General features: G+C 41.2%; 1 protein-coding gene across 1 annotated transcript in view; it reads right to left on the minus strand.

The window, feature by feature from the left end:
- Positions 1-15,245, minus strand: part of MTHFD1 (methylenetetrahydrofolate dehydrogenase, cyclohydrolase and formyltetrahydrofolate synthetase 1) — a 63,936-nt gene that overhangs the window by 46,647 nt on the left and 2,044 nt on the right. The window contains exon 2 of the mRNA XM_070418535.1: positions 7,619-7,703. Coding sequence (XP_070274636.1) covers positions 7,619-7,703 — 85 coding nt within the window. The remainder of the gene's footprint in view (positions 1-7,618; positions 7,704-15,245) is intronic.

The following is a 15,245-nucleotide window of genomic DNA, read 5'->3' on the forward strand; positions in this document are numbered from 1 at the left end:
GACCGTCATCAGGAAGAGAAACGATACAGCTGAGACAGGAACACCCAGAGGGCACACTCTGCTTCCTCTCCCTCACTCCCAAGGGCAGTGGAGAGCTCTCATGCCCACACAAGAGAAGAAAACCAGCCAGGGTGGACTATTCCTACCTTCCACAGAGCAGACACCTGTGCGAGGCAAAGGGCAGTCTGCTGGCCCCAAGACAAAGAAGCAGCCAAATCCCTTGAACCACTGTGCTAGGTCTCACCATGTTCCTTCTACTAGTATTTACTTCATGACGATCATATTTATAGTTTTCCCCGTAACCGTTTATCTATAAAATTTTATTTTACAAATAGTTTTCCATGTTCCAGTGGTTGACAATTGTCCTTTTCAAGGTTGAAATAGACGCTCAGGGTGAAATGCTATAAATTTGGCTTCAGCCAAAATAAAGAGGGAAAAATAGTAGGTCCATCAATATTGACGCAAGACTCCTTTTAACAGGACAAGCGAGGAGAAAGAAGCTGGCCTTAGTGACAGAGTATTTCCAGTCCCTGTCATGTTGATGCTACAATGGGAAGCTCCCCCCACCCAAAGCCCACCGATCATTGTCTCACTCTTAGCTTCTGCTGTTCTTTACACAGATCTGTTTTGCCAATGCCAATTTGAATTTCATCTTTTGAAAGATAAGTCTGCTGAGGGAAATGTAATTTTTTTAATGGCTTATTTGAATCTAACCTGCTTCCTGTGAGGGCTTCCCTAGAATTTTAGTGCCTCACATATTTTTTCCTTTGGCCATTTTCTTTACATTCTTTGCCCCTAGCATCCAACCTTCATTGACCGAGTTACCAGATTTAATGCACTGACTTTTAGATCAAAGTAGGTAAGAAGATGGTCCTAAATACAGAGTAGTTTTTTTACATTTTCATTAATATTTATAACTACAATTCATTATTTAGACTTAACTCTGAGTTTAAATGGTTTTATCGCCCACTGCCCGGCCTTTTAAAATTATAATTTCTCTCTACTGCAGTTTACTTTCACTCATCTCTCAGGTAGCTGACACGCAACTGTAAGTCACTTTTCCATGAAAGGTATGTAGGCATTTTTGAGTCTCTGTATCTGAAAATATCGTTTTGCTATTTTTGCACTTGAAGGATCCACTTGGCTGAATTTGCTGTCAAATCATTTTCCTTCAGAGACGTAGTAATTTTTTTTTGCTGTTGTTGTTCCATTATAGGAACTGTTTTCTGTCTAAATGTTTCAGAAAGAATTTTTCTAAACCTCCATTTTATTTTTTTAAATATACTTTTATTGATTTCAGAGAGGAAGGGAGAGGGAGAGAGAGAAACAGCAATGATGAGAATCATTGACCGGCTGCCTCCTGCATGCCCCTACTGGGGATCAAGCCTGCAACCCCGGTGTATGGCCTTGACCAGAACTGAACCCATGACCCTTCAGTCCACAGGCTGACGCTCTACCCACTGAGCCAAGCCAGCTAGGGCAAAACTGCCACTCATTTTAAAAAGAAAGCTTAACAGTTACAGTTATGAGCATATGTCAAAGTTTCGTTATAATCCTAATGCAGTGATGGCGAACCTTTTGAGCTCGGCGTGTCAGCATTTTGAAAAACCCTAACTTAACTCTGGTGCCGTGTCACATATAGAAATTTTTTGATATTTGCAACCATAGTAAAACAAAGATTTATATTTTTGATATTTATTTTATATACTTAAATGCCATTTAACAAAGAAAAATCAACCAAAAAAACGAGTTCGCGTGTCACCTCTGACACGCATGTCATAGGTTCGCCATCACTGTCCTAATGCAAAGCAAAAGACTTCTTAGAAGCCAATTCAAAGACTCAGACTCAGGACAGAAAAACGGTTATACAATCATCCTAGACTCAATGCAAAAAGAAGGTTTATGAAGAACAGTAGATTCGTGACTGTCAATCAAGTGGGTGGGTGGAAGACTGGTTCCCCAGAACAAATCTTAAATCCATTAGAGTTTATCAAGAAAATCACTTAAGCATTTTATCAGAATGCTAATTTCTTTTCAGAAGGAGGTGAATTACATTATTGAAGAAAGTCCTTGCCCAGAACAAGTTAGGAACATTTTTTTTAAACAACAGGAGTCTGCAAACTGTTTCTGGAAGAAGCCAGACGGTATATATTTAGGGTTTTTCAGGCCATGTATTGTCACACATTTTGCTTCTTTTTTTAACACTTTATAACCTGAATAGCATTTGGACTTGGGCCCCTGTTTTATAACATAAAATAACTTGGGTATTGGTCTACTCACTAATTTTTCTTTCTGCTTCAAGAGATATTCAGGTCAGGTGAATTAATTAATTTTATTGTTTCATTAATTTTATTGTTTTGTCCTTGTCCTTTGTGAGGACTGAATGAGTTGCCATGAGCAAAGCACTCTGAATAGTCCTGGTAGGAAGCAAGTATTAGTTCTTATATTATTAATGACTAGAGGCCCGATGCACGAAATTCGTGCAAGGGGCTCGGCCCTCGCAGCCATGGATGTTTACCTCAGCCCTCACAGCCCCAGCTTTGTCCGGAAGGTTGTCCAGAAGGACATCTGGAAGGTTGTTTGGCTGTCCGGTCTAATTAGCATATTATGCTTTTCTTATTATAAAGTATTTTATATGCTACGGGGATGGAATACAACCTCATTTGTATCTCTGAGAATGAAAAGTCTTAAGTTCTTTTAAATATTCAGTTATTTGGGAAGTTAACAGTCTATTATGTTTTTTAAAAATTCCAACTTTTAGGTACATATACCCCAGCCAGATCATGAATATCCTTGACTGCAATGCTAAGAAATTAGGAAAACAAAGGGGAAAAGGAAATGGTTTTTGGAGATAGATCTGGGTTCACATCCCAGACTCGGTCCCTTCAGGACCGTGGCTTCGGAAAAGCTTCCCAAGATCCCTGCGCATCAGTTACTGTGATGATAAGGAGGCAGTGCCCAACCTGCAGGGCTAGTACCAATATACACAAATCACTGAATGTCAGCAGACACTATGAAGCAGTACTGTTTTTCCTTCCGGAGGGATGGGAGTGGGTGTGGATGGGTGGGTGGTGATCAGATTTGCATTTTGACAAGGGCAGCAAAGGACTGGAAGCATCCAGATCAGAAACTTGAAACCTGTAAGTGCCAGACTGCAGTGGCCCCAGGGGGTGGAGCAGCACAAATCAAAACAAGGAACAGATTCCAAGAGCTTAGGAGAGGCAGGCTCAATAGCACCATAACCCCAAGGGGATGTGTGGAGTGAGGGAGATCCTAGAGGTGATCTCAGGTTTCTGGTTTGCAGGTGTGGGAAGATGGTGGTGCCAGGTCACCAGGATGGAAAAAAAATGAGAGGTCGAGGCAGCAGAGATGTGATTATGTGAAAATAAACAGAAAGCTCATTGAAAGTGAGGTTGGGAGGCTGGAAGAGAGAACGCTCACACACATCACTCAAAGCACAGGACTGACCCCAGCAGGAAGAGATGGACCTTGCACCTCTCACAGGAAGTGGTATAACTTGACTACCTCAGCAGGAAGAGAGGTTTCCACCTTAACAGCTCAGCCAATGGGAGGCTGCCACAGCTCAGCCAATGAAAAGTCACCAGACCCTGACCTTCCAGTTTCCTCCAGTGGATTCTTCCTTTACAGCAGCCCCTCCCAAGTCCCCCAAAAAGCTTCTGCTCTCCTTTGTTTCTCTGGACTTGCACGTGGTGCACTTTAGACTGCATGTCCTGAATTACAACTGTTTGTTGTTCCTGAATAAACCCATTTTGCTAGAGAAATATTAGCTATTTGTTTAAGGCCAACAATTACAACATAGTATGTGTAAGCCTTGCATCATGGAAAGATGCTAACTCTGGTGCTAAAGTGCAAGATTAAAATATTCTACCGTTTTATTGGCGAGGACAGAGAAGACAAAGCTGTAGAAAACTGTTCATGTAAACAAAAGCACTTGCAATCAATAAATTTAAAATATGAGTTTAGAAATCAATCTTTAAAACAGGCCCTGGCCGGTTTGGCTCAGTGGATAGAGCGTCGGCCTGCGGACTGAAGGGTCCCAGGTTCAATTCCGGTCAAGGGCATGTATCTGGGTTGCGGGCACATCCCCAGTAGGGAGTGTGCAGGAGGCAGCTGATTGATGTTTCTCTCTCATCGATGTTTCTAACTCTCTATCCCTCTCCCTTCCTCTCTGTAAAAAAATCAATAAAATATATATTTTTTAAAAACAGGAGGAAAAAAAACAATATTGCTAAGGAAAGGGGTAAAGAAACAGATTTCTAGTTTATGACATTTACTCTTTCTACAACAAACAACTCATAAGCATGAGCCAAGAAATAACTGATCCCCCACATGTACCGAGTATATACCCACAACATATACCTTTGATTCTTAGTAATTTGCAAAAAGAGAAATATCCACCACAGGAGAGAACACACCAGGCAGAACAGGCCTTCTGTGTTTTTCTTCTCAGCTAAGGCCTCTTAATAAACTTAACAAAAATGGGGGAAATATTTAAGTACTATTCACTCTGAAATTCTTGATGAACATTGGACAGAAACTTAGCACGGGAGATGAGAGAGAATCACTGATCGGCTGCCTCCTGTACGCCCCCACTGGGGATTGAGCCCGAAACCCAGGCATGTGCCCTGACCAGGAATCTGACTATGACCTCCTGGTTCATAGGTCGATGCTCAACCACTGAGCCATACTGGTTGGGCTTAATTGATATTTTTTAGAGAGAGAGAGAAAGGTAGGGAGGGAAAGAGAGCCAGACATCAATTCGTTGTTCCACTTATTTATGCATTCATTGGTTGAATCTTGTATGTGCCCTGACTGGGGATCAAACCCACAACCTTGGCGTATCAGAACGACACTCTAACCAACTGAGCTACCTGGAAGCAGGTTTTTCTGAAGGGAATTTCAAATGAAAGCTATCAGTTTTCTGTCACCCAAATCAACCCTTCAAAACATTCTTTGTACAGTTGTCTATATAACAGATATTTATTGAAGGCCTCCTACTGGATGAATCTGGAGCTCAGGGAAGAAAATGTGGACAGAGGTCTAAATTAGGATGTATTCTCCCATGTAACCATGAGACTGAGTGAGCTCACTTGGAGAAAGAACAAGATGAAAAAGTGGTTGAAAACTATGCCTTGAGGATTCAAATGTTCTAGGTGAGATGAGAAAGAAACAGGAGATTTGAATTCCTCAGAGATGAGAAACAAGCAAAAAAGATTAGAAGAAAGGGAAATAAGTGATGTCCCAGAAAGCCAGAGTCCAGAACTCAGAAGAGATTCAAGGTGTATAAGTTACTGGCCTACCGCTGATATTCAGAGCCAGGTGAAATTGCCTAGGGCAGCAATATTCAACCTGTGTGCCACAAGAATTTTTAAAGCGTGCAATGCCTGACTATTTAGTCAGAGGCACTGACCTCTTTTCTCTTAGATTGTCAAAAACCAACAAAAACCAACAGCCAACACAACAATAGCTGGCTGGTGTGAATGAGTTAAAATTATACCTTTTTTCTTTTTTTGTCAGGTCAACAAAAAATACATTTTTTGGTGTGCCACAGAATTTTAGTAATTAGTTTGTTTGCCATGAGGTGCAAAAAGGTTGGAAATCGCTGGCCTGGGGCAATGGTCCACACATTTCTGTGACAATCCCAAGACCTTTCAGACCTGTTGAGTGCCAAATGATTCTCATAATGACACGACAATGTCACTTGCTTTTTTCACTGTATTGCCATTTATATTGAGGCTGCACAAGTAATGGTGAATGATTAAGACAGCTGGTGACTTCACTGCCATCCATGCTCAGGAAAAACTGATGCCAGTGTCACTTACAGGTGCCAGGGTGAAGCAGTGAGAGCCATTCGTGTTATTAAACCTGGACCCTGAGAACCGACCTTTTTAGAACCCTGTGTAGGGAACTGGGAAGCACTCATCGAGCACTTCCGCTGCATACCAAAGTACACTGGCTGGCGGCAGAAGCACTGGGCTGTTTTGCCCTGCAAGCTGAGCCAGCTGTATTTTTAAATGGAACACCATCTTGACTTGAAAGAAGAACTGACAAACAATATTATTCAGCTTTGAATATTTGGCAATATTTTCTCAACAGTGGACAAAGTTAGCCTGCTACTTCAAGGAAAATAATGAATTGTATTTGTTGGCCAATGATAAAATCTGAGTTTCCAGGCAAAAAATAGGAATTTTTAAATTCACTCCTGTGAGCTTGACTTCTCAATACTTAAAGTCTTTTCCAAGGAGTTCATTGGTGATATTAATGATCATGATTTTTTTTTATGCCAGATCAATGTGTTAACATTTGGAAGATCTGCATAATCCAGTGAAGTATTATTTTCCAAATGAGGAATGAAGGACATAACAAAACTATGCATGGGGTACATTTTCTTTCAAACTCCAACACAGATTTCGATGCAACAAAGTACGAAAGTTCAAAGATAAGGTTCAGATTACACATTGTAACTAACCTTTAAAAACTCTGCTTATTGAATCCTGGTATATTCACAATTATCTGGAAAGACTATTTTAAAAAGTCTTCCCTTTCACATCTTTATAAGAAAAACCAGAGGCCTGGTGGACAAAATTCGTGCAAGGCGGGTGTGTGTGTGTGTGTGTGTGTGTGTGTGTGTCTCAACCCAGCCTGCACCCTATCACAATCCAGGACCCCTCGGGGGATGTCCGACTCCGGTTTAGGCCCTATCCTGTAGGGATCCCTGAAGGGATCAGGCCTAAACTGGCAGTCAGACATCCCTCTCGCAATCCGGGACCGCTGGCTCATACATTTCAATCACACTAGCATATAGCAAGAGACTGAGTGCAGATGCGATGGGAATCCCACTGTCTTCCATTAGGCCAGACTGTAAAGGGTTTTGCAAAAAATGTAAAATACTGCCCCTCTTCTCACTAAATTTTGTTTTCTACAAGTTTTCTCATTAAAATGTTACTTATGCTAACATATAATGATCTTCCCACTGGGCATTTTTACGTGTAAATATTTTTTAAGCCTCTCATTTTTAATTTCTAATACAGTAAATATCAATGGATAAATCAACATAAAAGAAAAGCTCCTTTTAAAAAAAGTTCCTAAAGGTCTTCAATTTTTCAAAGCATAAAGGGATCCTAAGACCAAATCTCAAGAGACACTGGACTAGGGGAAGAGTGCCCACAGAGAACAGCAGAGGGCCAGGGCACGCCAACATTTAGAAGTTGAGCTGAAGAGGAACCTGCAAGGAGAAATTGCAAAGTTCTAAGGCAGCAGTTCTCAACCTCTGGGTCGCAACCTCTTTGGCGGTAGAACGACCATTTCACAGTGGTCACCTAAGACCATCCTGCATATCAGATATTTACATTATGATTCATAACAGTAGCAACATTACAGTTATGAAGTAGCAACGAAAATAATTTTATGGTTGGGTCACAACATGAGGAACTGTATTTAAAGGGCCAGAAGGTTGAGAACCACTGGTCTAAGGTTTCACAGAAGCCACCCCCCTCCGAATAAATAAAAAATGGGAGAGACTGAAGTTCTTGTTGTCTTAAGTGCTACTGAGAGACTGAGTAAGGAGGCTACTGGTGGAAATGCACTGCCATAATACCTGCAATATCGCCAGGCCTGGTGTGAAACCAGGTACTTGCTCCTTCATCTGAGTGACCTGGCTCTTCAGTTGCTCCCTTATTTGCCTAGAGAAAAAGGAAAGGTTGGAGTTAACACAATGTTTCAAGCAAAAAATGATGTGGATTACTATATGTATTTCTCTTTTAAATTAAAAACAGAAGAGTCATTAACAGGTATAGTATGTACTATGTACTGCCCATCAATTTTCCAGGCTTCAAATAGACATGGATCTTTTCTTCTTCTTTTTTTTTTTTGTTGTTAATCCTCAACTGAGGATATGTTTTCCATTGATTCTTAGAGAGAGTGGAAGAGAGGGAAAGCGACAGAGAGAAACATCAATGTGAGAGACACACCAGTTGGGTGCCTCCCACACAGGCCCAACCAGGGCCAGGAATTGAGCCTGAAGCCAATGTATGTGACCTTGACTGCAATCGAACCCAGGACCCTTCAGTCTGCTTGCTGATGCTCTAACCACTGAGCAACCGGCTAGGGCGACATGGATCATTTCTAACTTCTATTTCTACTGACTGGGTCATGTAGTATGGGGACAGTTTAAAACATATTAGTTATGGCATTCAAGACAACACAGTGAACAAATGAAAACTTGGCCCAACGCTTCTGGAAGGCTGCCAATCCTCATATTTCTTCATTGTTTCTAGTCACCAAGTGCTATATGAAAAATTTTTCAGGAAGGAACTTTAGCTCACACCCGCTCAACCTACCATAGTACAATAATTACAGGGCATCCACATAAGGCTGAATGATAGTAAATCCCACTGAAATTCAATATGAATTTACAAATTATATTCTAGCCCTGGCTAGGTAGCTCAGTTAGTTAGAGCATCATCCTAATACGCCAAGGTTGGGGGTTCGACCCTTGGTCAGGGCACATACAAGGGTCAACCAATGAATGCATAAATAAGTGGAACAACAAATCAATGTTCCTCTTTCTCTCTCAATAAAAATTTAAAAAATTATACTCTAATTCACAGAAGGATTTCCTTACAAAAGTATTTAACACAAGGTTGAAAGTATAACCTGACCTGAAACAATGATAAATTAGCTTATCAACACACAACTTCTCAACAATACAACAAATAGGACATCAAGTATATTAAATTACATCCATAAGTAAGTAGTCAAAATAGTCCTTGCCCAGTTTGACACAGTCATGAACATAACAAGATCTGTCTATGTCAGGGGTGGGCAACCCCTGGCACGCGTGCCAAACATGGCACACCAGCAAAACCCTCTCTTATAATCTTCCATTTACAATTTTTTTCTTAATATCCAGGCCTGGGTTGATGGTGGCTTGGAATATGGTATCAATGTTAGGCTGGCAAGAAGTGGTTGGATTTTAGACATATTAATATGAAGCACAGAGAAAACATTGGAGCTACAGATGACTCTGAGGTTTTGGGGTTGTGAAATGAGCTAGAAAGACTGACAATTACAAACATTTTAAGGCACAGAGCAGATTTCATACTGATACGGTGCATTTATTTATCTAATCTCATAAGGATTCTAGAATAAGTGAGCATTGAGACCTGAAAAAGGAAGTGTAGAGAAAATTAAAAATAATACTTTTCCCCAGCAGGTAGCAAGCTATGGGAACCCAGTTCTACAAAGTGGTATAGGTGGAAAATGTGGCAGCCCAGAATGTTAAGAACAAAGAACAAAATGTTCTGTATTTTCTATGCTATCATTTAAGTGGGTCTCAGTTTGCAATATTTTTTCTAAAAAAGATTATAGCTTCAGATCAGTTACACTGACTTCCTGAAACTTTTCCTAAGAACAGAATTATTGCTCTAGCTGGTTTGGCTCAGTGGGTAGAGCCCAGGTTCGATTCGGGTCAAGGGCACATGCTCCGGTTGCAGGCTTGATCCCCAGTCGGGGGTGTGCAGGAGGCAGCTGATCAGTGATTCCCTCTCATCATTGATGTTTCTATCTCTCTGTCCCTTTCCCTTCCTATGTGAAATCAATAAAAATATATTTTTTTAAAAAGCAGGATTGTTTTTGAAACTGTATTAGCAGGGATATTCTCCCCACTAGAAAGATTTATTTAAAAGCTAACATTTAGGCCTTGTTATGAGACATGACCAGAATAGCAATAAGAGGCATTTAGAAATGCACAATCAGCAAGAACTAAGTCGATAGCTTCAAACACTAAAGCAACAAGTGGAAAGTTTTCAGCTCTGGTGAGAAAAAAAGACAGTGGTAATTGGGTCTCCGTAAGTCCCTTAAAAATATCTTTCCTGTTTTAGTTTCCTGGGTAGGCCACTAGCTGAAGAACCCTGAGATGAAAAGTGAAATAAAGAAAGCCAAGTGTCAGCTCTGGCTGAAGTTCAGAAACTTTTACAAAAGAGGACTCTGGAGAGAAAAGTCAGCACTCCTTCTCCCTTGTGTCTTTACGTTAGAGTCCCAGAGCTGTGATGAATTAAATGGTGGAAAGTGCCTTAATTTTTATAGCTCATTACTTCCAGAAAGTTTAAATGCTATAATAGAAGAATTTCCTAACCACTGAAACCTAAATTAACAGAAACTTCCTTGAGTTGCAGATGCCCATTTCTACCAAGGCCATGATCTATACCACCCTAGTAAAAGATCTGGGGACAAAGTGAAGCAGAAATAGGCATTTGGAGAAATACTCCTGATCCCCAAATAGAACTACTCATGCCAAAGTTACACCATCCTCAATCAACATCTTCTAAAATCTAAGGGGAAGAAATACCTCAGTCTCGATGTTGGAGAAAATATCTGAGTGTCAACGAATGTAGTAAGACAAATAGTAGTAAACTATTAAAATTTCTCAAGTCATGACAATAGATACTAGTAAAATAGTCATCATAGCCAATTAGTTCTGAACAGACGCTGATGAAGCTTTAACAAAGTTACTACTGGCATCTAGTGGGTAGATGCCAGGGATGCAACTAGATATCTTGCAATGCACAGGATATCCCCTCCCCGCGACAAAGAATTATCTAGCGCAAATGTTAACAGTGCCCAAGGGTGAGAAACCCTGCTATTGGACAATAAAACACAATTTGGGGCATTATCTTTTCTTTCTAAGAGGCAAACATCAAAGTGGGAATCATTTATCTCAACCTGTCAATGTGTGTTTGAATGTGTATGGACAGGAGTCTCTGTTACTATCAGTTTCCTCCAAAAAAGCCTAGATAATAAAAGTCCAAGATGCACATCTGTATGGAATCATATTACCTCTGAAGAGTCCTAGTCAGAGGACCCCTAACACTCCTAAACAGTCACCCAGATAGCTTTTGCCCAAAGTCTTGTACAATTATTCCTGGAAAAGTCCATTACAAATCCAATTCATTCTGTTTAAGATGATGGCTCATTTTCTAATTTTGGAACTTTAGGGCTGAGAGAAAAGCATTCCTAAAATATGACCTAACAGAGACATCTCAACAGAAGCTACAGGTAGACAAAGCTGGCAGTAAAGGATATTTAACTACATGGAGAAGACAGCTACATGAAAATGAAGCTGCCTGAGTCAACAAACACTGAAGCTTAGGGTAATCCTCAAATGATTCTTAAAAGGTCCACAGAGCACAGCTTTAGTAAGTGATCAGTAATAAATAATACAAGAATGAACTCTTTCTTTCTTTCTTTTTTTTGAGAGAGAGGAAGGGAGAAAGAGATAGAAACATGGATGTGAGATAGAAACATCGATTGGCTGCCTCTTGCATGCCCCGCTACAGAGGATCTAGCTCAAAACCTGGGCTTGTGCCTTGTCGGAGATTGCAACCAGTGACCTTTTGGTGCATAGGATAAACTCAACCACCTTAGCTACAGCAGCCAGAGCACTTCTGTCATTTCTAAAAGCAAGAAAGGCCAAGTCTTTGTGAGGCTTATCTCAGATAAGAGCTCTTGACCTGCTCTTTCTTTCCAAGTGGAGAACCCCAATTTTCCACATTCTTTCCATATTCCCTTTGGGTGATGATCCAGAGGCCTGCTTGGGACTTGGGAACATAATCCGCTCTGGTGGCCAAATCTGTGGTTAGATAGTCTTGAAATAGACAGGCTACCAAAGATACAGTCTGAATAAACACAAATACCACATGTTTATTCAACAAGTATTTTCCAAGCACCTGCTTATTAAAACTTTCTATGTGCCAGGCACTGCTTTATTATAAGTAATAACTCATTTAATTTTAACAACCTCATGAATTAGGTGCCATATTACTCCAATATACAGATGAGGAAACTAAGGCACAAAGAGGTAAACTGAGTTACCCAGTGGCCCATGGAGGAGGGAGCAGGCTAGCTCCGAGAATACCACCCACAAACAGCGGAAGCTCACAAACATCCAACTTGCTTTGCTTAACCCACAAACACTCAGAGCACCTTCACTCAGTGGCCTGCCATGAGGCAAATCATCTGTCTCTGTATAGCTGGTCTTTCTAGAAAAAAAGACTTTAGAAAAATGCCATCAATGAGGGAGCAGGCTTCAATATAGCAAACAAAGAAAAGGGATAGTCAAACAAATCACAAAATTTAGTGGGCCCCATTATGAAAAGCATACATATGGAAGAACTGTGGTTTCTAGTCTAAAAACCAAATCAGGGTAGTTTTTCTAACACTGTCTAATTTAAACCCTTGTGTATAATCTCCTAAGGGACACTTCCCTAAAACCAGGGTGTGCTGTCACCATCAATGTCGATTCCCCTCACTCAGCTCTATTCACAATCAGCTTCCAGGATCCATCACTGTTGACCCAAGGCAATGGCTTAATAATTGATGAGGTCAAAGTCCATGGCATAGGCTTTGTTTTTGGTCAAGAGTCCTCTTCCCCATGACATTGGCAGGCTCATGGCCTTACGTCCTTCAAATCGTTGCCCACAAATCACTTTGACAGTGAGTATGAACTTCACTCCCATATTGAAAACTGCAACCCCATGCCTCAGAAATCTGTCCCTCTTCCCTACTCTGGCTTTCTCTTTCATACCCTCTCACATTCGGCTTTACCTTTTTTTATTGCCTAGCTCCACCCCTCAGGATGCAAACTATATGAAAGATTTGGGAGGTTTTGTTCACTTTTACAGCTTCATGACTTTGAAGAGTGCCTGGCATCTGGGAGGCACACAGATATTTGTTGAATAAATAAGTATCCAAAAAGACACACACTTGCCCTGGCCAGTGTGGCTCAGTTGTTGGAGCATCATCCCTTGCACCAAAAGGTTGCTGGTTTAATTCCCGGTCAGGGCACATACCCAGGTTTCAGGTTCGATCACTGGTGGGAGTGGGTACAGGAGGCAACCGATGAATGTTTCTCTCAGGCACTGATGTTCCTCCCCTCTCACTAAAATCAGTAAAAACATATCCTCAGGTGAGGATTAAAAAAAAAAAAAAAAAAGACACTTATCTCTAACCCTCAGTTCTCCTCCAATTATCAAATTCAGGCTGTAACCTTGGAACTCCCCTTAAGGAAGAAATGGGGATTTTCCTCCCAAAGGGAGATAATTTGGCAACAAGATCCGGATTTCCCATAGGGTGGAAAAGCCAGAGAAGGAATCTAGAAGGATGAACTTTGTCTAGTCTTAGCTACCAGGAAAGTATAAAGGGAGAACAATAAAAGTAAATAAAAGCTAGGAATGGCCTTCTCAGCAGAGTGGGAAGTATGGCAGTGAGAAGATTGCTATAAAGAAAAAAAAATTAGTTTATGAAATTCCTTTAAAGCAAAGTGGTAAGTACCTAATAAAATGGAAAACACCATGTACCCTGTGAAGACCTTGGTTCTAGTGGAGCCTCTGCCATTAACCAGCCTAGTAACCGAAGGCCAAGTTTCATCACGTTTCTGGCCTCAACTATTTCCTTCACTGCAGGATGGGATGTAGGGAGTAGACCGGATTTTGGAGAAATTCTGACTGTGGAACTCATGACCTGCCCTACTTTTCCTCCCTCCAAGAAAGAGAGTTTACAATTCAAACACTACCTCAGGGAATAAACTGCCCAGGGCTTGCAAATTCGTCCCCGAGACACCAAAATTGATGGCAACCGAGGAAGCTGACCTGCAAACATGGGAATGAGGGACCCTTTCCCCAGACTCCAGGATCCCTGGCTGCAATGTAAGAAGTTCGCTCACCTTTCCTCAAGAATATCCTTGGCCCAGCAAAAGAGCGAAGGTGGGACACCCTGCCCAGAGCCTCTGTAGCCCAACCTCGGCAAGCTGTCAGAACCACATTCTTGCTCAGGCTTCCCCAAGGGTCAGCTGCAGCACAAGGAGCTGGGACTGCACTACCCCGTGAGCCTCCTTGCAGAGCTCTGTCCCTCTGAGAACTCTGAGCACTACCAGTTCCTAGAGTCAAACTCTCCATGAAAGTCGAGGTGCCAATGTGTGGCAGTGTCTGAAAGAGCCATTTTGTAAGTACATTAGAGAGAAATCTGCAAACACAAAGAGGTCTTAGTCTTAATGCTCCTTTATGAACGGTGTTAGCAGGAACTAACTGATTGCTCAACCATGGGGCACTGGACAGGTTAGCTATGTTAACCCTGAGCATGCTGGGAGAGAGCCTTTCAATACCCAAAACAGTCTTCTCCAGAAAAATGAAGGTTTGTAAGTGTTTATATAGACATAAACAAAACAATGCATGTGTTTGCCCTTATGGAGCTTATATATTTAACTTGCTCTTCACTCAAAACATATTCAGTGAGCACCTATTCTCAGCCTGCCAAGAAGCAAATCTAAATTATCTCCACAAACCAGACTTTCTAAAAGGAAGCTTTCATCATGAAAAAGCCACTGGTAAAGGGAGTAGGTTTGAATATAAATAAACAAAAAATGAAGGTCAAACAGAAACAATGCAATTCAACAAACCACATGTTGAAAAGAATCTGGCCCAACCTGGTTTGGCTCAGTGAATAGAGCGTCGGCCAGCGGACTGCAGGGTCGCAAGTTCAATTCTGGTCAAGAGCACATGCCCAGGTTGTGGGCTGGATCCCCAGTAGGGGGCATGCAGGAGGCAGCCGATCAATGATTCTCACCCATCCCTGATGTTTCTATCTCTCTCTCCCTCTCCCTTCTTCTCTGAAATCAATAAAATATATATATTGAAAGAATAAAAGTTTATACTAAAGAGAAAATAAACAAATGGGACTACATCAAAATAAAAAGCTTTTGCATAGCAAAGGAAACCATCAACAAAACAACAAGAAGACCCACTACATGGGAGAACATATTTGCCAATGATGTCACCAATAAGGGTTTAATCTCCAACATTTACAGGGAACTCATGAAACTTAACAATAGGAAGACAAAAAATCCAATCAAAAAATGGGCAAGGGACCTAGATAGACACTTTTTGAAAGAGGACATACAGAAGGCCAAAAGACATATGAAAACATGCTCAAAGTCACTAATTATACGAGAGATGCAAATCAAAACGACAATGCGGTATCATCTCACACCTGTCAGAATGGCTATCATTAACAAATCAACAAACAACAAGTGTTGGAGAGGATGTGGAGAAAAAGGAACCCTTCTGCACTGCTGGTGGGAATGCAGACTGGTGCAGCCACTGTGGAGAACAGTATGAAGTTTCCTCAAAAAACTAAAAATGGAACTCCCATTTGACCCAGTGATCCCACTT

This window comes from Myotis yumanensis, unplaced genomic scaffold (genome assembly GCF_028538775.1).
Source record: "Myotis yumanensis isolate MYYU_CA2020_CCGP unplaced genomic scaffold, mMyoYum1.0.hap1 SCAF_1, whole genome shotgun sequence".
Taxonomy (NCBI): domain Eukaryota; kingdom Metazoa; phylum Chordata; class Mammalia; order Chiroptera; family Vespertilionidae; genus Myotis; species Myotis yumanensis.